Raw genomic sequence first — 26,643 nt, forward strand, 5'->3', positions numbered from 1 at the left:
GTATTGTCTGAGCCTGAAAAGAAAAGACCTTTACCTTTATTTTCTTTTTCACTGGTCATTGCCACAGGTGAACCAACATAATACATCTACTCAAATACAATATGTTTGGGTTTGAGTTTTAAGCAATGGTCATGCCCAGCCCTTAAAGTTTCTTTAAAACTCAATGGTACTGTTTTGAATTGCTCTAGACCTACGCTATCTGTAAAGTGTCTTGAGATAACTGATGTTATGATTTGATACTATAAATAAAATGGAATTGAATTTAAATCCTACAAGGTGAAATTACTGTATATTGTCATCACATAAGGTCCTTGAACTTGTGCTCAATTCATGGCTATGAGATTGGCACACAGAAAAAGAGTCACCCGGAATGGTACTGGGAATCCAGCATCCAGCTGGGTCTGTGCAATTAGACACCACAGCTCCTGACATCTCGTTGGAAAACAACACCGCACACTGACACGGCATACTAGCCAACAGAAGTGTCAGTCGGTGTTCAAGTCCTCCACACTTATTTGATGTAGAGATGGAGATGGACGCCGAGATGATCTTGCTTGTCCACGTCGAAAACATTGCCATAGGTCGTTGCTGATAGCCAAATTTACCTTTTACTCCGAGGTTTACGTTTGAAAATTTGACTAGCCAGCTGGTTAGCTAGATTAAGCTGGGGATTTCCCAATCCCTATAGCCACATGTTATGACCTTCCAACATCAACCACATAAAGCACAAGTAATATTTAGTATAGAGCACTTCTAGAGTCTGTATTCATGCAAAGGAAAACACTAAACTAAGGCGGCAGGTGACAATTCAAAAATATTAAAACGTAATGAAAATAAAATATTTATACATGAAGTCACCATGAACATTATCTCTGGCTGAGTCACGTCAGATTTTCATCGGCAATGGTGGTTGTTTAACAATAAAGACAACAACTCCCATGATCCCACTGTCCCTAAAGATGCCATCAAAACCTCAGTGCGGACCTTACTTGAGTAGTCTATAATAATTTAATGTGAATACTGTACTATGAAAATTTCTTATAATGGCAACTCCTAATACGTAGCCTACCTATCGTTTTTCCGGTTTGAGTCCCTCCAAATGACATTAAAAGAATCCGCATTGGATTCACTTTTCAGACCAGGAAGTTGCCGATTGGTTAATTTGGCCATCATTGCGGACATGGATTCCACGCTAGCAGATTGGCTCTTTGTTGAAAAAAATGTTTTGGACTTACAGACATGCATACACTTAAGACCTAAGATTTCCTTTGCAATGTGAACATGACATAAACAATCAATTCATAAAAGAAATAAGTTGGCCAAATGGCTGAGATAAAAGTATGAAAATAGTAACAATTAGAAGATCTCTTAAACAGACATTGTAAAAACAACTAAAGAGATATCGGAAATTGTAAATTAGAACTCGCTCATTGGTGCAGAAAGCGAGATAGATAGATAGATAGATAGATAGATAGATAGATAGATAGATAGATAGATAGATAGATAGATAGATAGATAGATAGATAGATATTTATTGATCCAAAAAAATGGGAAATTATGATGTCATGGCAGCAAAATATCAGTCACACACCACGGCGACAGCTGCAACCAAGACCTTGTTGTCATCCTAATCCAAGGAAATATGCTGGGTGAAAAGAAACAAGGACTCTGGGGAGTTTACTAACTAGGTTAGTAGCAAGGATTTATGGGACAGGATGCACACAAATGGAAAGGGAGAGGAGAAAAGGATATCCCCTAGCAGTCTAGAACTATTACAGCATAACTAAGAGAGACAGATTAAGGAGAGGCAGGCTAGAACTCTGTAGTAATATGATGTCAAAAGGAAAAATGTTGAGAGATTTCTACATTTGCCCAGTTGTTTTTTTGTTTTTGTTTTTTTTCATTACATTGTGTGATCAATATGCAAGGGTAAAGTCACAGGGGTGCGTATAGAATACATTGATATTTGTACCAGACCGGATATTAATTGAACACATTGTATCCACCAGGGTACAAATAGCATACACTGCTAATTGCACCAGGGGTGCAAATAGCCTCACCCTAAAAGATCTCTGAAAAGGTTTCCCGTTACAGTGGGTACACTATATCGCCTTAAGATTGTATTTGGGCTCTTCTGCGTTTAATGAACAGGACAGGTAGAAGAGAAAAGGGAAAGAGGGGGAAGACATCCAGGAAATCGTAACAGGTCTGACTCGAACCCTGGACCTCTGCGCCGAGGCATTAACCTCTGTGTAAATGTGCGCCTGAACTGGCGCACATTTACTAAACTGAGCCATCCTGGGCACTGAAGGGAGTTTTTCAAGTCCATTAAACAAAGAAGAAAAGGTCTTGAACTATTTCTGTTGCTTTCCTACTGGTTTCTGTGGTGTCCCAGCTGCCTGTCTCTTAAGGTCTGCATAATCATGCTTGCGGTGTTAACTATTTTGTGAGCTTACTTTTTGTTTCAATCACAGCTTTATGGGTGGGTTTATGTGTGTGCGTGCTCTGTGACCTCACCCTTCACATTAGTTGTTTAACCAGGAGTGAACCAGGGACCATGGAAATAAATGGGACAAGCAGTCCAGCATGAATCACCATGTCAAGCTATGTGACTGCCACTCCCTCACCTGCCACATTAAGACCTTGCCCTCTGCTATAAAGAGCTGGGCTGCCCTCCCATCTTCCTCAGAGTTTCTGTCGATCAGCCAGTAGTTATGGCCAACGAGTGGCTGCTGTGGCTGACCCTGTCTGCCATCATAGCTGCTTGGCACAGCGGTACGTATATATATCATTTCAGCCAGAAAAATATAACAACTGGGATTGTCAACTAGTAACATTGTGCTCCAACCGTATTGTGTTTAATGTAATTTGAGATTTAATTACGGATAACTTGACTTTTTTTCAACAGAGGCAAAGTCTGCTGTGAACACCTTCTCCTCCCAGATTTCAGAAAAACTAACAGGTGAGTTTGTTGTTGGTTAATAACTGCAATAACTGTGTTCTTATTCAATTCAATTTTATTTATAGTGACAAATCATAATCAAATATCTCGAGACACTTTACAAATAGAGTAGGTCTAGACCACACACTAAAATTTACAAGAACCCAACAGTTCTGGTAATTCCCCCAATTAATGTGACAGTGGTAAGGAAAAACTCCTTTTAGGAAGAAACCTGGGACAGACCCAGGGTCTTGGTAGGCGGTGTCTGACGGCCGGTTGGGGGGGTGATGCTCAGTGGCAATAACACTTACATTAAAGAAAATGGAACTATGACTATGAAATAGTAGTTGTAGTATGTGTGTAGTCAATATGCATGACAATTTATTCTTGTAAGTAAATATCTGGGTAAAACATGGCTGCTGTTGTATTGTTGTGTCTCATCTGTTGTTTTTTTTGCAGGTGTTAGTCCCATCCACAATGACCAGGTTTGCAGTACATGGGGTAACTTCCACTTCAAGACCTTTGACGGAGATGTTTTCCAGTTGCACTCGACTTGCAACTACGTCCTGACCTCATCATGCAGGAGCAGTTACAAGGACTTCAACATCCAGATAAGACGACAGGGTGCTGGCAACAATCCCACCATCAGCAACATCATCATGAAGCTGGAGGGTTCAGTGGTGGAGCTCTCTGAGGGCTCCGTGGTTGTCAATGGAAAATCGTAAGTTTTTGCAAAAAAACCCTAACCCTTTCCTCTCTGCCTGCACAAAATAGAGATTCATCCTGGATGGTACACGGCCATATGAGGAAAAGTTTCTCTTTTAATAACTTTTCATGATGGCACAGTCCAAATTTAAAGTCGATCGGATAAAATCTCTAGATTGTGTTCATTAAAGTACGACATGTTGAAATGGTCAAAATCACAATAATTTTGTCAATGCTAATTTAAGGGTATGTGTACCACGTTTCATTAGTCAATGTTTAACATACTGCGGGGGCTCAATTTTTTTTAATTTTGTAGGGGGCGCTAGCGAGCCATTTTATTGGGCCTATTCCCGAAACCCTTAAAATATGTTTATACCTTCATGCACCATACATTTTGGGACATCCTGTAGCTCACCCAGTAAGAGCGTGCGCCCCATGTAGGCTGAGTTCCTTACAGCGGCCCGGGTTTGAAGCTCTCCTTCTTTCCTGTTTATCCACTGTCCCTGTTGAATAAAGGGAAAAGCTGCAAAAAAGAATCTTAAAAAATAAAAAACGATACATTTTCACCAGGCTTGATAACAACCACCAACCGCTCTCAAATAGGCGATTAAGTTGCTGGAAAAGAAGGAATATTAATTCCTTTAGTTTTAGTATGGCATTTGCCGCTGTTGGTGCACAGGGCCAAATAATGGCCAAAATAACGTGACTTCTTTTTGTTTTTGCAGAGCCACCCTACCATTCAGTCAAGCAGGAGTGCTCATTGAGAAAACTCCCACCTACATCAAAATCAAAGCAAAGCTGGGTTTGGTTGCTATCTGGAACGAGAAGGATGCTTTTATGGTAGGACTGTAGCTTCATAAAAAAACACTGTATTTGAGTTGAATAGAAGTATAAGAGGGTTATATTAATGCTTTGTAATGTAGCAATTGGTGGGTTTGACTGCAAAATAACTGACTGAGGATATAAATACAGTGGCTTGACCCCCATGCTAAAGTTGATTAAAAATAGGAATAAAAAAAGCATCTTTTAGAAATTGATCTTAATACCTTAATTAAAAAAATGTAGGAAAATTCAATCTTTTAAGGACACAAATTTCTTTGAATAATGTATCATTAATAAATAAACGTTCTCCCTTAAAATACAGGGGGCTTAAGTATACACCCCCCTATGTTAAATTCCCATAGAGGCGGGCACATTTTTATTTTTAAAGGCCAGTTATTTCATGGATCAGGATACTATGCATCCTGATAAAGTTCCCTTGGCCTTTGGAATTAAAATATTCCTCCAGCATCATCACATACTCTTCTCCATATCTAGAGAGTGGCACGGGGAACTTTCCATAAGATCATCTCTCAAGGCAAATCAAACCAGCTATTAAGCTTTCCGAAATAAAACCATGCCAATCTCTATGTATGGGGAAGGGTATGTGATGATGTGGGGGGGGGCTATTCTAATTCCAAAGGCCAAGGGAACTTTATCTCGATGCATAGTATCTTGGATCCATGAAATAACTGGCCTTTAATAATAAAAATCTGCCTGCCTCTATGGGAATTTAACAAAGGGGGGTGTATACTTAGGCCCCCTGTATTTTAAGGAAGAACATTTATTTATTTACAATACATTATTCATTCACAAAGAAAATGAATGTTGGATTTTCCTACATTTTTTTAATTAAGGCGTTAAGATCAATTTCCAAAAGATTTTTTTTTGTTCCTCTTTTTAATCAACCTTAGCATTTGTGTGTAAACTTTCTCAAGCCACTGTATATGTATAATTTGAATTTCCGAATGGAGTTTTGTGATCGGAATTATCATTTGGAAACAGTGGAAACTGTGGTAAAGTCAGCAAGTGTATCCAAGGCTGTGCTGCAGAGTCGCGCTCCGGCTTAAATTATTGGTTTTGTCCTCCCAGGTGGAACTAGACCCTAAGTACAAGAACCAAACCTGTGGTCTTTGTGGAGACTTCAATGGTGTCCAGGTCTATGATGAGTTCTACAGCCATGGTACACTTTACCCACTTTGACAGTTGTGTCAGTTTAGGTGTGGGCACAGAACTAAAATGTTTCTTCATCATTATCCACAGGTGTAAAAATATCCCCTATGGATTTTGCTAACTTCTGGAAAATGGATGGTCCAACTGAAAGCTGCTCTGACTACAAGCTGGAATCAACACAAAGCTGCAACAACATGGTAAGGTTTGAACAAGAAACCATATTGGAAAAAACATTCTAACAATGTTCAGACTCCAACCAGCGCATATCCGAGAAGTATTGAGGTTATTTTTACATTCAGTGGTACTTAACATAACACATTGTGTGTATCCTTGACGTGTCAGATGCATTATCTACTCATAAAACATTAGCAAAGCCGACTTTAAATCCAGTACTGTTTACATCCATGTTTATCATTTCAGCATCCTGCATATTTTCATGTTATCGCCACCTGTAGGCCAATGTATTCTGAAACTCTCCATCAAATTCATGGATAGAAAGCTTTCTTTGTCTTAATCTTTTAAATGTGTTTGTTTTATTTTAGTTATATTTGCCGTTTTAACTGTATTTTTGCTTGTTTTAACTGTAAGGGGTCCTTGAGTGCTATGAAAGGCGCCCATAAATAAAATGTATCATTATTATTATTATTATTATGACATTATTAACATTATTAACAGAAGCAAGAGTATAGAGCATACTGGAGTGGATGATAAATGTGTAGCCTTTGTTACAAATTAGACAGACTCAATGCAGAAATGATGCATCTTCTTGGCTTTGCATACCTATAACTTGCTCTCTTCCTGTCTTTTCCTCTGGTTCCATTCCTGTCTGTCTGTCTGTCTGTCTGTCTGTCTGTCTGTCTGTCTGTCTGTTTGTCTGTCTGTCTGTCTGTCTGTAGAAGCCTCTGTGTGAGCAAATCCTCACAGGACCAGCCTTCAACAGCTGTCACAGTCTGCTGGACGTCGCCTCCTTTACTTCGGCCTGTGTTGCAGATCTCTGCAACTGTGACAATGGCATGAATGAACACGTTGAATCCCTCTGCCTGTGCAACACTGTTTCAGAGTTCTCCAGACAGTGTGGACATGCGGGTGGCAAACCCCAAAACTGGAGAATGAAAGAACTCTGCTGTGAGTACCCTCAACAGACACTATGTTACAGTACATTGGAAGGAGAGGCTGTCTGCCCTGTCGGATTCTGGCTTTTGCCCAAATAAAATATCTCAGCCATATGGGTTTACTGACTCAAAACAAAGACCAAAAATCTCATGAGGATATATAAATCCAAGAATAGGGCAAATTAGAAAAAAATCCTACAACTGAGATATGTATTTTGTGAACTAAAAGTCCTCCATAAGACGATATTGGTCGTTTATTCCTAGCCTCCAACACATTAGTCACAATCGTGGTTGGACAAAAAACCCATGCAGGTGTTTTTTGGGCGGTGGACAGTCTCTTTTTGGATGTAACAAAAAGTGAAAGACGGATATGAAAGCAAGAGTAATTCCAGGTCATTCTGAAGTTTATAATAATTTGAGAAAGCTGATCAAGAACAATGGTCAGTATTAGGAGGAGACTGTCCAAAGGGTGTACCCGTGCTATTGGGTTAGGGTCATATTTCGGTTCATATATTACATTTTAGCAGATTCTAAGCAGATTCTAAGCAGATAAAGAATACAGTCTACATGTAACAGCATCACACAATTAAGAAAGTTATTTCTTTACAATTCCAGTGAAATGTTGCACCTGTAAGACTCTAGGCCTCTGGAAAAATGCAGTATCTATTGAATTTGTTTTGTACTCTTAGACATTATATTAATCTTATTTATCTCACATTCACCTACACAGACCAGTCCCTCATTAAGCAAACACTGAGTTAATGCGCTGATTCATGTATTAGTTATCTCATTTATCACATGAGGTCAACCCCACCCCTTCTCAAAGCTTAGGAGTTCTGGGAGGAGACTTTTAAAGTGTCGGTAGGCCATTGAGGGGCTGGAACCAGGCTGCGATAGGGTAGTTTGTGTACACAAATGTTCAGAGTTTGAATCCGAGAGGAAAGACAAGTCAAGTGCTGAAAAAAAACAACTGGTGTAATCACAGGGAAGTCATGTCCCAACAAAATGGAGTACAAGGAATGTGGGAGTCCCTGTGCTGATACCTGCTCCAACCCAGAGGCCAGCCACACCTGTGATCACCACTGTATCGATGGATGCTTCTGCCCTGCAGGTACAGCATAGTCATGGCACACAGATACACACACACACACACACACATGTACACACCTGTTACAGTGCAGTAATTCTTTGATCACTTTTAGGCACTGTGCTGGAGGATTTGAACGGATCGGGTTGTGTCCCATTAAACGAGTGCTCCTGCAGCTACAACAACAAGATCTATGGCCCCGGAGAGTCCTACTCCAGTAACTGCAAAAAATGGTATGATATAGGCTAAAGTATGTCAGTCCGTCTGCATGTAGCAGAACACTCCACATAATTACACATGTTTTACATGTATGACAGGGTGGATACGGTAGACCTACGTACCTTAGTGGGATTATAAGTGATTATGAGTGCATGTAAGTGAATATGCTATATGAATGTGCAAATGTCCCATTCCTTGTCTCAGTGCCATGTATACATGGACATGCATCAATTTGGCTGCAAAGGAGAGTAGAAATGTTGACCGAAGTGGGTGTTTTTGTAAAAAGTCTACGCTGTAAATAGTCGAGCCAGAACAGCTGAATTCAAAACCAGAAAACCTCTTCTCCATAAGATATGATCCAGTTTCATTTCTTCTGTTGGCCCAATAGTCAGTTCAGAGAGTATTAAAGACTATATTTACTCACCTTTTTTGGGGGATCCTTGATTTGCAATCCAAATTACCATGGGACGATTCAGGGGCGCAGTGGGGGAATGACGGAGGCAAAGTTCTCCTTGTTACTAGTCAGTGTAGCATCAACATGCTGTCATTTAAGGTTAAATAGTTACATAAGGTTGCTTCAAGACTTGTTTGTGTGTGTGCCGGCAGTGTGTGTGCAAGTGGCCAGTGGACGTGTACGGAGGAGAACTGTCCAGGAACCTGCTCTGTGGAGGGAGGAGCCCACATCAACACCTTCGATGAAAAAGTCTACACCTTCCATGGGGACTGCTCTTATGTGCTGGCTAAGGTAATACACATCATCATCTGTGCTGTCATACCACTTACACATACACACACACCTGTGATTAGTGTTGGAAAAAAAAGAGTAGAGGTATGAGTGTCATCTCTGTGCCATCCCATATAATAATTCAGTTCTGTCAGGTCCTTTAAGTCAAGAACAACACAGACAACAAAGAACTGAACCAATCACATCGGTGTATCTGATGTAGGCGGGGCGAGCTGAAGCAATCACATCGGTGTATATGATGTAGGCGGGGCAAGCTGAACGAATCACATCGGCGTATCTGATGTAGGCGGGGCCAGAGGCGAGCTGAACAGATGTGACAGTTTAATCTACCAGTTAGCTCTGCTGGTATCTAATGGGGCGTATTAGATTTTAGTTTAAAAATAAAAATGCTACTGGTATACTGGTATTCTTTACCCTTTACACTGTTATCTGCAGGTATGTTGTTTCAGTTCAGAAGTAGTTAAACAGTTCTGTTTGTGTATACCTTCATAGGACTGCAATGGATCCCAGTTCGAGGTTCAAGGAGAACTGGAGCAGTGTGGACTGACTGAGAGTGAGACCTGCCTCAAGTCTGTTACCTTGGGTTTGTCTGGAGGGCTTAATGTGAGGACCACACAAACACACACACACAAAGACACACACACACACGCACACATTGTTTTTGTGGACCTTATTAATTGGAAAATATAGAATAATTCAGTATTTATATATATATATATATATATATGATATATATATATATATATATATATATATATATATATATATATATATATATACACACACACACATACACAGTGGCTTGCATAAGTTGATTAAAAAGAGGAATAAAAAAACTTCTTTTGGAAATTGATCTTTATGCCTTGATTAAAAAAAATTAGGAAAATCCAACCTTTTAAGGACACCAATTTTCTTTGTGAATGAATAATATATTGTAAATAAATAAATGTTCTTCCTTAAAATACAGGGGGCATAAGTATACACCCCTCTATGTTAAATTCCCATAGAGGCAGGCATATTTTTATTATTAAAGGCCAGTTATTTCATGGATCAGTACACTATGTATCCTGATAAAGTTTCCTTGGCTTTTGGAATTAAAATTGCCCCCCCTCACATGATCACATACTCTTCACTAAACATAGAGATAGGCATGGGGAGCTTCCATAAGATCTCTCAGTTCAAATCAAACCAGCTATTAAGCTAACTGAAATAACACCATGCCAATATGTAGGTATGGTGAAGGGTATGTGATGATGTGGGGGGGGGGGGGGGGACTATTTTAATTCCAAAGACCAAGGGAACTTTATCAGGATGCATAGTATCCTGATCCATGTAATAACTGGCCTTTAATAATAAACATTGTCCCGCCTCAATGTGAATTTAACATAGGGGGTGTATACTTAGGCCCCCTGTATTTTAAGGAAGAACATTTATTTATTAAACAATACATTATTCATTCACAAAGAAAATTGGTGTCCTTAAAAGGTTGGATTTTCCTAAATGTTTTAAATCAAGGCATTAAGATCAATTTCCAAAAGATGTTTTTTGATTCCTCTTTTTAATCAACTTTAGCATGGGGGTGTAAACTTATGCAAGCCACTGTATATATGTATATATATGTATATATGAGGAAAACATGATAGTTTTGTTTTTCTTGTCTTGAAATCATTTTGAATCATCATACATGACTGTCAGAATTTGTTTTTGTTTTATATTTTATTTCAGTATGCGATAATAATAAAAAATCTTGCAATTTGGAACTAGATTGCATCCCTCACAGTGAATATCCTTTCCACTTTTATTTTTTCATCCAAGTATATGGATTCTTCCATTTTTAAGCAGGGCAATCAGAATTTGTTGATTTATTTTTATTTATTTTTATCATTGAATACACTCAGATTGGGAAGTTTTGAATAATAACATCTTGTCTCCTTTCACATAAAGGTGATCAAAATCCAGTCCAATGGCAAGGTTTTTGTGAATGGCATATACGCTCAGTTACCCTTCTCTGCTGGTGAGAGACACTCCACTGTACACTATTCATCTTACAACTTCTCTTTGTCTGTCTGTATGAAGAAAAAGACATTATAAGCAACAGAATAGATTTCTATGTAATGAATACCACAAACAATTACCCCGAGTTAGTGAATAAGGAGTGCAGAAACACTTCACTTCTCAGTTCCTAAAGGTTTCATTGTGAGACCCAAAGATATCTGATCCCTTCCTAGTATTCTTCTTAAACTACTAAATAATGCCTAAATACAAAATCTTTATCACATTGTGGTTGTTGCCACTGCTTTACAATCAAAGGCATCCTTTTGGGACATTGGTATTTTGGTATAATGTATTTGAGCATTATAAAGAAGGACCCATAGACTAATTAGGCTATTAATATCTCTAAATGAGTATTATCTCAGAATAGATGCTTTGATTCTTTAATGGAATTACCGCCCATGAACAGCTTTATATGCCTTCAACATGCGGTATACATTTTGACAGAGAGAGATTGGCACTATGTTAGTAATTCCAGGCACTGATTTAAACAGCATGAGCTCAGTAATATCCCATTTCATGAGAGTCATTAGCCAACTTCTAAAGAAGCGGATTTTAATAAACATCCAGTGGCTGTTTCCACATAATCCAAAAACCTGACCATCCTAACTCCATATCTAGCATTATTTGATTGACCTGGATAAAAATTAGAAAATTAGATATTTCACTTTTAATATGCTTAGCGGAACTGAACTGTTTTCCTGTCTGACGAATAGTATTTCATTGTCTCCACCCTTCCACTCTTTTATCAAACTCCCATCCTCAACTTTTCTCTTAACCCCCAGCTGGGATCTCCGCCTTCAGAGGGTCCTCTTACTACGTGCTGGTGCAAACGTCTGTTGGTGTTCTGTTGGAGGTGCAGCTCCAGCCAGTGATGCAGCTCTACGTCAAAGTGACCAGTGGCTACCAGGCCAAGACCTGTGGTATGTCTATAAAAAAGATCTCTATGTGCCCTCAGACATGTAAGCATTCCACAGAACTCAAACAGTGATGGCGTTATTGATCCTAATTGGTTTGTTGCAAAATCTGTTAAGCATGGCCATATCATGTATGCTTGTTAAATTGTAAAAGAAAGTCAGCATTACAACAAAAACACATGTAAATATGCATTGAATGTAATTGTATCCAACAATGTAGTACTGGTTGTGTCTTTGAAGCTACACTAGACCAACAGGAGGGTATAATAGGGTGTAATATTCCATTTTCATAGAGAAGTTACTTCTTCGAAAATGCTTTATAACGTTTTTATTACTTTTATTGATCATAAATATGTCATTGGTGGACTTCATGATTGGCGGTAATTAATAAAAGAACTGCATGTAAGGGAAAGTTGCAAATCCCAAGCGCATTGAGCAGATTTCTTTTAAGGGAATAGTTGCTAGTGGCACAATGTGGATCACTTTCCCCATTTGGAATATTAATGTTTTGGAATATGGCATGATTGATTCATATTCAATTGTCAATAGGGTACCGCTGAAATATCAAGAGATTCCATTTGGGTCTGCTTATCAGTCGGTTGTGGTAGAAGAAGCTATAGAAAGACAAAGAGATGATGCAGCCATGGTGACAAGATTTGATTCTTCTGCCCTGTGGGGGAAAAGTACCCACAGAATAAATCCAACATGCCGCTTATGTGTTGGAATTGTTATGCTTGTCTGCCTGCAGGTCTGTGTGGGAACTTCAACGGTAACCAAGCTGATGACTTCCTAAAGCTCAGTGGCGTTCCAGATGCCACAGCACCCGGTTTTGTCAACAGCTGGAAGACACATGCTGCTTGCCCTGACGTTAAGAGCAACTTCGAGAACCCCTGCAGTCTTAGTCTGGATAATGGTAGGTTTGATTTTGATTGTCTGCAACCGCTGTATGTTCTTCAGACTGATTAATGTCGTTCCCGGTTTGTCAATAACAGAGAAGTACGCCCAGCACTGGTGCTCCATGCTGAGTGACCCTCAGGGAGTGTTTGCCTCCTGTCACTCCGAGATTAGCCCTGACTCCTACAAAGAGGTAAGACTCATAGCTACAGATTTGATGTGGCTTTTACCTGGACCATTCTTCAGACCTGTGACATTACCTCACACTGCATTGCCTTTTTATTTTCATTTTGTCTCCTCACAGAACTGCATGTATGACAGCTGTAACTGTGAGAAAAGTGAGGACTGTATGTGTTCCGCGGTCTCCTCCTATGTCCACGCCTGTGCCGCTGCAGGAATCCAGCTCCCCGGCTGGAGGGCGACCCTCTGTGGTGAGTAATGAGTTCTTCAAATCACACCGTTGGTATGCTATTCATATGGAAGCAATGTGAGACCATGATACATTTGTTTTTATACAGTCCTTCCAGAAAAATGCGTTTGAAAATTAGTTTTTTTTTTATTGTTGCGGACAAAAATCCTTGATTATACGTTATCTTAAAAAATGCAATGGAATATGCAGGATATTTATGCATTTTTATGCAATGAAATTGCGGGAACTTGCAAAAACTGCAGTTTGATGAAAAAGAGTCTTGTCTTGGTCTTGTCACATGATTACGTCACTTCATAACATTCCCATGGCAACAGGGGAATATGGCTGCTCTTGTGTCAAGTAAACACAACATTTTTCAACTTTCTGCTAAGTATTTGTGACTTTTTTATGATGATGAAATCATGCAAACCCTACATTATTTTGCACGGAAATCGGCAATTCGTTTGGCAAAAGTGTGGCGTATTTGAAAAAAATGCGGCCCCAGCATAAATATGCGGACTTTGGTTGATTATGCATTGAATTATGTGATCACATAATCACATTTTTCTGGACGGACTGGTTGTAGAAACATCTCGCAAACTTGTGCTTTAGCAGGTTGATACTGTGTTGAGTAGCCCGCTTTGAGTATAATAATAATTATACCAATAATAATACATTTAATTTATTTAGCACTTTTCATAGTACTCTGATATCGTATGATATCTGGAAATGAGACTTGACCCCAAGAAACTTGTATATTATGGCAGCTTTAAGCTATAAAACAAAGAGATAACCATGGGTATAGACATAAGAGTGCGTACCCAAAGTGTCTCTCAGAACATCAGAAACCCTCATTTTTTTTACACTTTGCTTCATACACATAGAGAAGTCCACTTTCATGATCTCCCCCGCTCTATCACCCACTCCCCCCCCCCCCCCACACACACACACACACCACAACACACATGCCTGCTCGAGGCACACACCAACTCAGTAAGAAACCCTGACCCAGAACTCGATTTATGATTTTTTAACCATAAAACGGCCTCTAGACCATCTGCAGTGTTCCATTCCAGTGTTGGCTGCACAACCGATTTACCATGTTCAGAAGTTGAAACACTATGATGAAAATATCTCTACCAAACAGCAATTGAACCATTAACCAGAACATTGAGTAGGAGTTCATCTAACCACTGTGCTATTGAGGCCACCGTTATTAGTACAGATGGGGAGGCAGAGAATAGACAGGGTTGAAAAGCTCCACAGATAAAAGACAATCCTGGCATAGGCAGAGAGATCTCAACACTGCAAGTATGCTATTACTCTGAGAGTCCACTGGGGAGCGGTATGTTGCCATGGGACCATGTCAATGAGCCCTTATCATATCATATCCCACGGCAACATAGCGCTCCCCAGTGGACTGTTTCAGTCATACTTCAACTAGAAAAAAACCTAATGTTTCTACTAAAGTAGCCTAAAGTGGTGGAATTTCAAATTGTGTTACATTTCAAGCTACCCTTGTACCATCTTAGCTCCCACTGTGTGTGACATGTAGTTGGGACCATTGTCCATTTGTCTACAGAGGACACTACACTCCATGAAGATAGTGAGAAACTAAAGTGTGAGTTGAGACAAGTCCAACAGTCTCTCAACAAATCTCTTTTAGCTGACACTTCTTTTCCAACAATGTTTTCCTTGCCCTGGCACTTAAGGAATGCCGTTTCATTCAACCTCAAATAAATGAATAAATACCGGAAGAAATGAATGTGCCTTTGAAATCATCATAAAATAAATATATTAGGCAATAACTTCATAAATAATTAAATAAACGTCACTATTCATATAGAAATGAATCAATTTGTTAAATAAATATATTGAAAGTTGGTACTTTTATTTCATAAGTTCACCTTTATTAATTTCCATGGACTTTTATTTCATAAATTCACATTTATTGAGTTCCCTCTCTTTATATTTCCAATTCTTATATGCAAAGAAGGGGGCGTGGCTATCTCTTACATTCAGCACACAGAAGAGTAAGAAAAACAAATTCAACAACCTATAACACTACAGCAAGACTATTAAACGACGTCTTGCTGTAAAATTGTAGCACAATTACACTGGTATGGTCCTATGGCAGGATTGCGCAACAATGTCACAGTTTTTGGACTGATTTTGTGCTCTTCCTCAGGGAAGTATGCTAGCTCGTGCCCCAGCAGCATGGTCTACTCCTACACCATCACTTCCAGCAGTCGCACCTGCCGCTGCATCAGCACCACAGACCCCAGCTGTCACTTCTCTTTCCCGCCAATCGATGGTTGCGTCTGTGCAGAGGGAACCTACATGGATGACACTGGGAAGTGTGTCCCATCTCAGGCTTGTCCTTGTTATCACAAAGGCTCAGTGGTGCCTCCTGGACAGGTCGTCAACAAGGATGGGGTCATGTGGTAGGACTTTTTTTTTGTGTAATTGTGTAATGGAATTTGGTAGGTTTGAATGTTACACCCCCTTCTTATTTTTAAAGTCACATCCATAATGCTGTAATGGAGAAGGTGTCAGGGCCGGGGAGGCCAGGTACAAGATTGTGGAACCAAAAAACTCAAGAGGTAGAGAGCGGATTATTATTTAACTAAGAAAACTCAGGAATAGGCAGTCAGGCAGAGCAACTTGATAGGCAATGTAAACTCCAAAAAGTCAAAAAACACGGCAGAGGTAACAGGCAGGCAGAGTTTGGTACACGGGATAGGGTAGGCAGGGAAAAAAGGAAGGCAAGGCCCAAAACAAAGGTTTCCAAGAAGGTAAGTCCAATATCCAAGTCCAAAAAAGACCCCACATGCTTAGGTCAAAAAACAGTACATCTACTAGAACAAGCGCAAACGCTAGAATCCACACTGAAAGACTTGACAATCTAGCAAAGAGCGCTCCTCCTGGGACTGCTTAAAAAACTCTGGTTGACGAGAAGGTGGCAACAGGTGTGGCAGTGCAAATACTGCTGATTGGCAACTCACTAGTAGTCAACCAGGAGGATGGAGGGAAAGAGGGAAAACCTGGACCCAAGGACAGGAACAGCAGAGGAATGACAGGTCACAGGCTAAGAAGAGGGGATTCTGGGCCGACCTGTGACAGTAGGCCTGGATTAATATGTAGAAAATGAAGATTTTTACTCATACATTAAAAGGCATTTTGTGTGTTTCTAAACTGATCATAATTACAGACATTACAGAAGAATTACATTCTAGTCCATTGGTGCCTTTCCATGCAGATTAAAAACCCAATTACATTTGGATTAAGGCAATACCCTGGTTTCTTAAAAGGGATTACATTTTTACATTTCATTTAGCTGGTGCTTTTATCCAAGGCAACTTCCATTTACACACTGATGGTGCAGCATAGGGTGGATTCAAGGTTCGATGTCTTGCCCAAGGGCACTCTGATCTTACGATTGGTAGACGACCGCTCAACCACCTGAGCCACAGCCGCACCGAGACACAGTTTTTCTTGGGATTTGTTGTTGTGATTTTGACAACCGGAAGAGACGGGGAGAACTGGCATAACCCTGTTATCAAAGACCTGCCAATCAATTTAAGAGTGACCTCCAGAAATAAGGGCCTTTAGAAAAACAAGTGAATATTTGTAATTTGACCTATTTGTGATATAGTGAACGGTTCCTGCAAGGTTTTATATGTATGCATATTAACAATGTGTTTATATTTCTCCACTAGCACATGTAAGGAGGGCAAACTCAGCTGCATTGGAGAGGTTATTACACCGTCAAGTAAGTTTCATAATCCAGAATAATCTGATATATAACAGCCTAAAAGAAAGTGCTACATTACTTCATGATTTACTGTATATTTACTCTTTTATATAGACCTTAGTGGTCCCCTAATACTGTATCTGAAGTGCTCTTTTATATAGACCTTAGTGGTCCCTAATACTGTACTGAAGTCTCTTTGATATAGACCTTAGTGGTCCCTAATACTGTATCTGAAGTCTCTTTGATATAGACCTTAGTGGTCCTCTAATGCTGTATCTGAAGTCTCTTTTATATAGACCTTAGTGGTCCTCTAATGCTGTATATGAAGTCTCTTTTATATAGACCTTAGTGGTCCCTAATACTGTATCTGAAGTCTCTTTTATATAGACCTTAGTGGTCCCCTAATACCGTATCTGAAGTCTCTTTTATATTGACCTTAGTGGACCCCTAATACTGTATCTGAAGTCTCTTTTATATAGACCTTAGTGGTCCCCTAATACCGTATCTGAAGTCTCTTTTATATTGACCTTAGTGGACCCCTAATACTGTATCTGAAGTCTCTTTTATATAGACATTAATTTGACTAAAAAGACAAATAAAAAAATCCTCTTTTGGTAATTGTTCCTAATGCCTTAATTAAAAAATTAGGAAACATACAACCTTTAAGGACACCAATTTTCTTTGTGAATGAATAATATATTGTAAATAAATAAATCTTCTTCCTTTAAATACAGGGGGGACAAGTAAACAACCCCCTATGTTTAATTCCTATAGAGGCAGGCACATTTTTATTTTTAAAGGCCACTTATTAAATGGATCAGGATACCATGGATCTTGATAAAGTTCCCTTGGCCTTTGGAATTATAATAACCCCCCCCCCACATCATCACATTCGCTTCACCATACCTACAGATTGGCATGGTGTTATTTCAGTTAGCTTAATAGCTGGTTTGATTTGCATTGAGAGATGATTATATAGAAAGTACCCCATGCCAATTGTGAGATATGGTTATAGGTATGTGATGATGGTTATTAGAATTCCAAAGACCAAGGGAACCTTATCAGGATGCAAAGTATCCTGATCCATGAATCAGTCCTTTAAAAATAAAAATCTGCCAGGTTTTATGGGAATTTAACATAGGGGGTTGTATACTTATACGCCCTGTATTTTAAGGAACAACATTGATTTATTTATGATACATAATTCATTCACAAAGACAATTATTGTCCTTAAAGGTTGGATTTTCCTCATTTTTAAGTTAAGGCAATTAGGTCAATTTTCAAAAGATGTTTTTTTTATTCCTCTTTTTACTCAACTTAAGCATGGGTTCCTACACTCATGAGCAGCACTGTAGGTTTATGCTTTAGTTCTACATCAGTTTTTTTGCATGCTTCTGCCTTTAGCCTCCAAAAGCTGTGGTGTTTTTTGTTGCCAGGGGTATGTTTACTTCACTTTACGGCAAATGTGCTCCTCTGAAGACTTTGACTATTCCTCTGGAAAGCCCGGGAATAAAAAACTGAAGAGTGAAATTGACAGAAGAAATCCAAAAGAGACACACTCATGCATCATCGTGATTGTCAGGCTGTGTGAACAAGATGCCTTTTAGAAATACATGAAAGTAATTTCAGATATGTCTCTTCTCTGTAGCCTGTGCTCCACCCATGGTGGCCTTCAACTGCTCCGCTAATGACCCAGTTGCAAGAGGAACTGAGTGTGAGAAGAGCTGCAACACATTAGACATGGCCTGTGTGAGTCACCTTTAGCCCAAGATAAAGGAACATTTACCTACAAATACAGATTTCAAGATTATGTCTAGGTCAAATATTCGGATAATCTAAGCTCTTAGGTAGGTAATTATTTACTCTGCTGGTGCAGAAATAAAACCCATGACTGTGGATTGTACATTTGATCTCTTCTGCAGATGGCGACAGGGTGTGTCTCTGGCTGCATGTGTCCATCTGGGATGGTGTCTGATGGTAAAGGAGGCTGCATTAAGCCAGAAGCCTGTCCTTGTGTCCACAACGGTGTCTCCTACCCGCCTGGAGAGACCACCAAGGTGGACTGCAACACCTGGTAAGTTACTGGAAACCCAAGTGGAGTGAAATGCTGTAACGGTAAACTTTCACGCGTGCTATATGATGCTAAAGGAGCCTTTTAGCACCTGACCAAGCGTCCATGTTTTACGAGAGGGAAATGAGAATGTGTTGTCTAATCAGTCTCTGTTTACAGCACTTGTAAAGACAGGAAGTGGCACTGCACTACCAACCAGTGTGATGCAACCTGCTCTGTATATGGCGATGGACACTACATGACTTTTGATCAGAAGCGCTTCACCTTTGATGGCAACTGTGAATACATTCTCGCTCAGGTATAAACGCACACGTAATACTAAATAACTTATAATAAAACCAAAATCATTAACTCTCACCATGTATGCAAAAGGTCTGGTTTGCTGCACAAAATCAATGGGATGCCATACTCTTGGATGTTGCATGCAAGCAGAGACAGACAATAAGCATTTGAAATGTAAACTGTGTGTGTGTGTGTGTGTGTGTGTGTGTGTGTGTGTGTGTGTGTGTGTGTGTGTGTGTGTGTGTGTGTGTGTGTGTGTGTGTGTGTGGTGTGTTTGGTGTCAGGACTACTGTGGCAGTGCTCAGAGTAATGGGACGTTCAGAGTGGTCACTGAGAATGTTCCCTGTGGAACCACAGGAACCACCTGCTCCAAGAGCATCAAGATCTTCCTGGGGGTAAACAGTCAATATAACATGTTTCCAAAAAAAACAACTTCAGTTTTCTGAGATGTTGAGATGAATAAAATTACAATACATTTTTGTTCATTTTTTTTTTTAGAATGCAGAACTGACTCTAGCAGAGGGAAGCTACCAGCTGATTTTGAGTAGAAATGAAGAAACAGCTCCATTCAGTTACAGCACTATGGGCAGTTACCTGGTAATTGAAGCCAACAATGGACTCATTTTCATGTGGGATAGGAAGACCACCTTGTTCATCAAGCTCAGCCCAAAATATAAGGTAACACTGCAATATGTGAAAGTTGGTGACTACAACTGTTCTGTTCGGACAACGAAAGGCAATCTTTGTTTTGATATTGAAGTTGAGCGATGTATTAAAAGGAACTCTACTTTTACAGGGTCGTGTGTGTGGGCTGTGTGGCAACTATGACGACAATGCAAATAATGACTTCACCACAAGGTCCCATGCCGTGGTGGTCAACCCACTGGTGTTTGGGAACACCTGGAAGGATTCACCCAGCTGCCCCGACGCTCACAGCCTCACCAGCCCCTGCACAGCCAACCCATACAGACAGGCGTGGGCCCAGAAACAGTGCAGCATTATCCAGAGTGACGTCTTCTCTCCCTGCCACTCCATTGTAGGTTGTTGTTGAAGTGGAGACCATATTAAACTAATACTAGGGTCAAGTTTAAAAAAAAAAAACTGAATAAGTTAAAGGAGTAATGCCACGTTGTAGAAATATTCCATCACAAGAAAATTCACTGCATTCAAAATCATTTATCATGGCTCCTTTCAGAGTGTTAAGTTATATATTACTGTATATAATTTGATAATTATTTGCATTAACATTCATGCAGTCTAATGTGGTGAGGAAGTATTTTATATTCTTATATTTTGCGTGGTTTAATGTCTGACAATTTTCTCTATGTTGTCAGAGCCTTTCCTGCTCTTTCATGCCCGTTTATAACTCATTCATTTATCATCCTACACGTGTCTTAGGTGGATCCTGCTCCATACTATGAAGCTTGTGTATCTGACTCCTGTGCTTGTGACACGGGTGGAGACTGCGAGTGTTTCTGCACTGCTGTGGCCGCTTACGCCGAATCCTGTAATCAAGCTGGCGCCTGTATACGATGGAGAACCCCAAAGATTTGTCGTGAGTAACCAAAATGAGAAGAAAGACAAGTTTTACTGGGTGGCATCAAGAAGCAAGCAAAACCATTAATTATTTTAGCTAATCACTACTAGTACAGTACTATAATATAAATATAAATACAAAAGCATGATATAATAGTGAATATATTTGTACAATGTTAGTATACTATTAATATGTCATACAAGCTTTAGTATGTTCATAACATTTCATAAAATAGTGTACTATATGGCACTGGTATAATATTAATTACACAATTCAGCACCAACCACAACCATTTATATTTTTGGTAGATGTTGTTCTTTCATGAAATCCTTGTGCAAGAAAAATGCTCCACATTGGTTCTTAGTCTCTTATTTTTTAAATGCTAAGTACTCACTTGCAAATAATCATCACCATTAGCGTCTAACACTAAGTTCAATATTTCAAAAGTCTGCTACATCACATCAACCTTTTTTAAAGTCCCACCCCATCCAGGCTGTGATTGGGTGGTTCAATGATGTTTTGGTCACTATGCAGTCATTCATTAAAGCTCTTAAAGTGGCTGCCATGCACTGCTCTTGGTAATAGGGTATTGGCACTCAGCTGCTTCATCAAGCATGTCCATGCCCTCTAAGGGCCAGTCTGAAATCTTTTTTTCATTTTCTTTTATAACTAGGGCAGTGGATACCTAACGGGAACAGGATTACCATCAGACACCACAGGCCACTTTATTTTAACCATTTTCCAAGAAAGATAAAATTGAAATAGAAAAGTATGGAGTATTACTATGCTCTTGTTTCAGGTCAATATGCCATGTACTCCTAGTATAAAGGTTAAAAAATAAGCATGTGAACAACCACAAAACCACAAAAATCCTGATTGGATTTGAATAACCCAGTCTGGAAAGTGTCTATACTACGTTTATTTTTTTTTTCCTAGCTATCTTCTGTGATTACTACAACCCCCCTGGTGAATGTGAATGGCACTACATGCCATGTGGATCTCCGTGTATGAAAACCTGCAGGAACCCATCCGGCAGCTGTTCGCCACAGATGCCTCCTCTTGAAGGTAAATCACCTTTTCATAATTTAACATTAATTGTCTTTTTTACATTGGCTGTGTTAAAAGTTAAGACGAATAATATCAATACCAATGCAAGGTGATCATAAAGAAACGGTGGAATCAATGTCAATAATGCCAACAAGTAATAAATATCCAATTTCTCACATTGTATAAACAGCCGTTTGCTTTTTAATCAGGTTGCTATCCAAAATGTCCTCCTACTCAGCCATACTTTGATGAGGATACAATGACATGTGTGTTAAAAGAACAATGTGGCTGCTACGATAAAGAGGGGAAACACTACAATAATAATGACAAAGTGCCAACAACCGAAAACTGTCATACATGGTAGGTCTACATTACATGTCCAAATAAAGGTTATTTGTGGTAAGTTAAAATAAAAACAAATCAAAATTGACATGTATTTCATGTTTTCTTTTTTGAAGTACATGCAGTTCAATGACTATCCAATGCCAGTATGATGCCCAAGGTATGCAACATTTTGGAGAGATTGATGGTTGTAAAAATATGTATTTATGTTAGGTTTATGTGTTAATAATGCATATCCTCTTTTACAGCCTGTACTTGCACATATAATGGAAACAAATATCCCCCTGGCCATCTAATTTATAACACAACCGATGGATATGGTAACTGCATCACAGCAGTTTGTGGAAATAATGGTTCCATTGACCACAAGTCATATCGATGCCCAGTATCCATAACGACAACACATATGCCTACTACTGCACCCAGCCAGTCTACAACCACCTTTGTTTTTTCATCAACCACACCAGGTATGTACAAGGTATTCATTTTGGAAAGTGAAGACATAGTAAGCTGTATAATGTTTCACCACATGACCAACACCTGCATTATGTATGTCCACAGAGCCACACACAGTGCCAGTCCCATGTACTCCTTGTAATTGGTCGCCATGGTATGATACCAGCTTCCCGACACTGGGAACACAAGGAGGAGACATGGAAACATACAAAAAGATTAGAGAGGCAGGGCACAATATATGTGCCAATCCAAGCCAGATCCAATGCAGAGCTGAGAAATTCCCAAATGTCACCATTGAAAATGTGGGACAAGTGGTGGAATGTAATCTGGCTAAGGGGCTGACTTGCAGAAATGAAGACCAGTCAGGACCACTGGCCTTGTGCTTTAACTACCAAGTCAGAGTTCAGTGTTGTGACTACAGTGCATGTCCAACCGAGCATCCTCCTACAACATCTTCAATACCTACAACGACTAAAGATGTTACCAAAACACCTTGTCAGGAAACATTATGCAACTGGTCACACTGGATAAATTCAGACTATCCTGAATACGGTAATGGAGGTGGCGACAATGAAACCATCAAACACATTATCCAGAAAGGATTTCACATCTGTGAGAAACCAGTGGCGGTGGAATGTCGGTCAGAGCACTATCCGCTGACTCCCCTAAATCAATTGGCACAAAAAGTGACATGTAATAACAAAGGACTTCTGTGTGAGAACAGGTTACAGGATCCTCCCATATGTTTAGATTATGAAATAAAGGTAAAGTGTTGCAAGACAGTGATGTGCAGCACATTACCAAAACCTACTACTTCTATCACAGCCATACCGACTAAACCCCCTTCTACTACGACCGCCAGACCCTCTACCACAACTGAAACAACAACTCAGCCACCCACAACTACTGGCACAACCACTACACCGTCTACCACAGCTCCAGCTACAACACCTTCAACTCCCTTAACTACTGTTCCAATAACAACACCTTCAACTACGATATCCACTACACCTTCTACTACAACTGAAACAACAACTCAGCCACCTACAACTACTTTTACAACACCAACACCATCAACCACATCTGAAACACCAACCACTAGTCAGCCACCAACACCTACAACTTGCCCAGGGGGACATGATGTGACATGTGGCTGGTCGGAATGGATCAATAATGGGAAGCCCACAACAGGCCCTGATGGGGGGGACAATGAATCCATCAAGAACCTAATCTCTGCTGGTTATCATATATGTTCGGCTCCTGAAGAAGTCCAATGTAGAGCTACCCTTTACCCAGGACTTCCCATGTCACTGGTGGGACAAAATGTGATTTGCAAGAAAGATGTTGGTCTCATATGCTCCAACAAACAACAAGGGCTCCAGCAAGAGTGTTTTGATTACGAGATCAGATTTAAATGCTGTGGGTGTCCAACACAAACTCCTTCTACTACACTTCCAACACCAACACTTTCAACTCCCTCAACTACAGTTACAACTCCTAAAGCTTCAACTCCCTCAACAACAGTTACAACTACAACACCTTCAACTCCCTCAACTACAGTTACAACTCCTACAGCTTCAACTCCCTCAACTACATTTCCAACTACAACCCCTTCAACTTCGACATCCACTACACCTTCTACTACAACTGAAACAACTCAGCCACCAACACCTACACCTTGCCCAGGGGGACATGATGTGACATGTGGCTGGTCGGAATGGATCAATAATGGGAAGCCCACAACAGGCCCTGATGGGGGGGACAATGAATCCATCAAGAACCTAATCTCTGCTGGTTATCATATATGCTCGGCTCCTGAAGAAGTCCAATGTAGAGCTACCCTTTACCCAGGACTTCCCATGTCACTGATGGGACAAAATGTGATTTGCAAGAAAGATGTTGGTCTCATATGCTACAACAAACAACAAGGACTCCAGCAAGAGTGTTTTGATTACGAGATCAGATTTAAATGCTGTGGGTGTCCAACACAACCTCCATCTACTACACTTCCAACACCAACACCTTCAACTCCCTCAACTACAGTTACAACTCCTAAACCTTCAACTCCCTCAACTACATTTCCAACTACAACCCCTTCAACTTCGACATCCACTACACCTTCCACTACAACTGAAACAACTCAGCCACCAACACCTACACCTTGCCCAGGGGGACATGATATGACATGTGGCTGGTCGGAATGGATCAATAATGGGAAGCCCACAACAGGCCCTGATGGGGGGGACAATGAATCCATCAAGAACCTAATCTCTGCTGGTTATCATATATGCCCGGCTCCTGAAGAAGTCCAATGTAGAGCTACCCTTTACCCAGGACTTCCCATGTCACTGGTGGGACAAAATGTGATTTGCAAGAAAGATGTTGGTCTCATATGCTACAACAAACAACAAGGGCTCCAGCAAGAGTGTTTTGATTACGAGATCAGATTTAAATGCTGTGGGTGTCCAACACAACCTCCTTCTACTACACTTCCATCACCAACACCTTCAACTCCCTCAACAACAGTTACAACTACCACACCTTCAACTCCCTCAACTACAGTTACAACTCCTACACCTTCAACTCCCTCAACTACAGTTACAACTCCTAAAGCTTCAACTCCCTCAACAACAGTTACAACTACAACACCTACAACTCCCTCAACTACAGTTACAACTCCTACAGCTTCAACTCCCTCAACTACAGTTACAACTCCTAAACCTTCAACTCCCTCAACTACATTTCCAACTACAACCCCTTCAACTTCGACATCCACTACACCTTCTACTACAACTGAAACAACTCAGCCACCAACACCTACACCTTGCCCAGGGGGACATGATGTGACATGTGCTGGTCGGAATGGATCAATAATGGGAAGCCCACAACAGGCCCTGATGGGGGGACAATGAATCCATCAAGAACCTAATCTCTGCTGGTTATCATATATGCTCGGCTCCTGAAGAAGTCCAATGTAAGCTACCCTTTACCCAGGACTTCCCATGTCACTGGTGGGACAAATGTGATTTGCAAGAAAGATGTTGGTCTCATATGCTACAACAAACAACAAGGACTCCAGCAAGAGTGTTTTGATTACGAGATCAGATTTAAATGCTGTGGGTGTCCAACACAACCTCCATCTACTACACTTCCAACACCAACACCTTCAACTCCCTCAACTACAGTTACAACTCCTACACCTTCAACTCCCTCAACTACAGTTACAACTACAACACCTTCAACTCCCTCCACTACACTTCCAACATCAACACCTTCAACTCCCTCAACTACAGTTACAACTCCTAAACCTTCAACTCCCTCAACTACATTTCCAACTACAACCCCTTCAACTTCGACATCCACTACACCTTCCACTACAACTGAAACAACTCAGCCACCAACACCTACACCTTGCCCAGGGGGACATGATATGACATGTGGCTGGTCGGAATGGATCAATAATGGGAAGCCCACAACAGGCCCTGATGGGGGGGACAATGAATCCATCAAGAACCTAATCTCTGCTGGTTATCATATATGCCCGGCTCCTGAAGAAGTCCAATGTAGAGCTACCCTTTACCCAGGACTTCCCATGTCACTGGTGGGACAAAATGTGATTTGCAAGAAAGATGTTGGTCTCATATGCTACAACAAACAACAAGGGCTCCAGCAAGAGTGTTTTGATTACGAGATCAGATTTAAATGCTGTGGGTGTCCAACACAACCTCCTTCTACTACACTTCCATCACCAACACCTTCAACTCCCTCAACAACAGTTACAACTCCTAAACCTTCAACTCCCTCAACTACATTTCCAACTACAACCCCTTCAACTTCGACATCCACTACACCTTCTACTACAACTGAAACAACTCAGCCACCAACACCTACACCTTGCCCAGGGGGACATGATATGACATGTGGCTGGTCTGAATGGATCAATAATGGGAAGCCCACAACAGGCCCTGATGGGGGGGACAATGAATCCATCAAGAACCTAATCTCTGCTGGTTATCATATATGCTCGGCTCCTGAAGAAGTCCAATGTAGAGCTACCCTTTACCCAGGACTTCCCATGTCA

At 40.3% G+C, this 26,643-nt stretch overlaps 1 protein-coding gene across 1 annotated transcript in view; it reads left to right on the forward strand.

The window, feature by feature from the left end:
* The first annotated feature begins 2,714 nt into the window (after positions 1-2,714).
* LOC116693138 (mucin-5AC) overlaps positions 2,715-26,643 on the forward strand; it is a 39,442-nt gene continuing 15,513 nt past the window's right edge. Inside the window, exons 1-31 of the mRNA XM_032521849.1 lie at positions 2,715-2,775; positions 2,888-2,962; positions 3,401-3,662; positions 4,372-4,486; positions 5,558-5,648; positions 5,729-5,835; positions 6,535-6,763; positions 7,736-7,861; positions 7,953-8,070; positions 8,663-8,801; positions 9,294-9,404; positions 10,746-10,815; positions 11,639-11,776; positions 12,519-12,683; positions 12,763-12,857; positions 12,969-13,095; positions 15,262-15,517; positions 16,793-16,845; positions 18,476-18,576; positions 18,750-18,901; positions 19,058-19,196; positions 19,465-19,575; positions 19,679-19,858; positions 19,977-20,216; positions 20,579-20,735; positions 21,654-21,782; positions 21,974-22,124; positions 22,223-22,316; positions 22,348-22,573; positions 22,668-25,159; positions 25,528-26,489. Coding sequence (XP_032377740.1) covers positions 2,715-2,775; positions 2,888-2,962; positions 3,401-3,662; positions 4,372-4,486; positions 5,558-5,648; positions 5,729-5,835; positions 6,535-6,763; positions 7,736-7,861; positions 7,953-8,070; positions 8,663-8,801; positions 9,294-9,404; positions 10,746-10,815; positions 11,639-11,776; positions 12,519-12,683; positions 12,763-12,857; positions 12,969-13,095; positions 15,262-15,517; positions 16,793-16,845; positions 18,476-18,576; positions 18,750-18,901; positions 19,058-19,196; positions 19,465-19,575; positions 19,679-19,858; positions 19,977-20,216; positions 20,579-20,735; positions 21,654-21,782; positions 21,974-22,124; positions 22,223-22,316; positions 22,348-22,573; positions 22,668-25,159; positions 25,528-26,489 — 7,472 coding nt within the window. The remainder of the gene's footprint in view (positions 2,776-2,887; positions 2,963-3,400; positions 3,663-4,371; positions 4,487-5,557; positions 5,649-5,728; positions 5,836-6,534; positions 6,764-7,735; positions 7,862-7,952; positions 8,071-8,662; positions 8,802-9,293; positions 9,405-10,745; positions 10,816-11,638; positions 11,777-12,518; positions 12,684-12,762; positions 12,858-12,968; positions 13,096-15,261; positions 15,518-16,792; positions 16,846-18,475; positions 18,577-18,749; positions 18,902-19,057; positions 19,197-19,464; positions 19,576-19,678; positions 19,859-19,976; positions 20,217-20,578; positions 20,736-21,653; positions 21,783-21,973; positions 22,125-22,222; positions 22,317-22,347; positions 22,574-22,667; positions 25,160-25,527; positions 26,490-26,643) is intronic.

This window comes from Etheostoma spectabile, chromosome 7, assembly GCF_008692095.1.
Source record: "Etheostoma spectabile isolate EspeVRDwgs_2016 chromosome 7, UIUC_Espe_1.0, whole genome shotgun sequence".
In the NCBI taxonomy this organism is placed as follows: domain Eukaryota; kingdom Metazoa; phylum Chordata; class Actinopteri; order Perciformes; family Percidae; genus Etheostoma; species Etheostoma spectabile.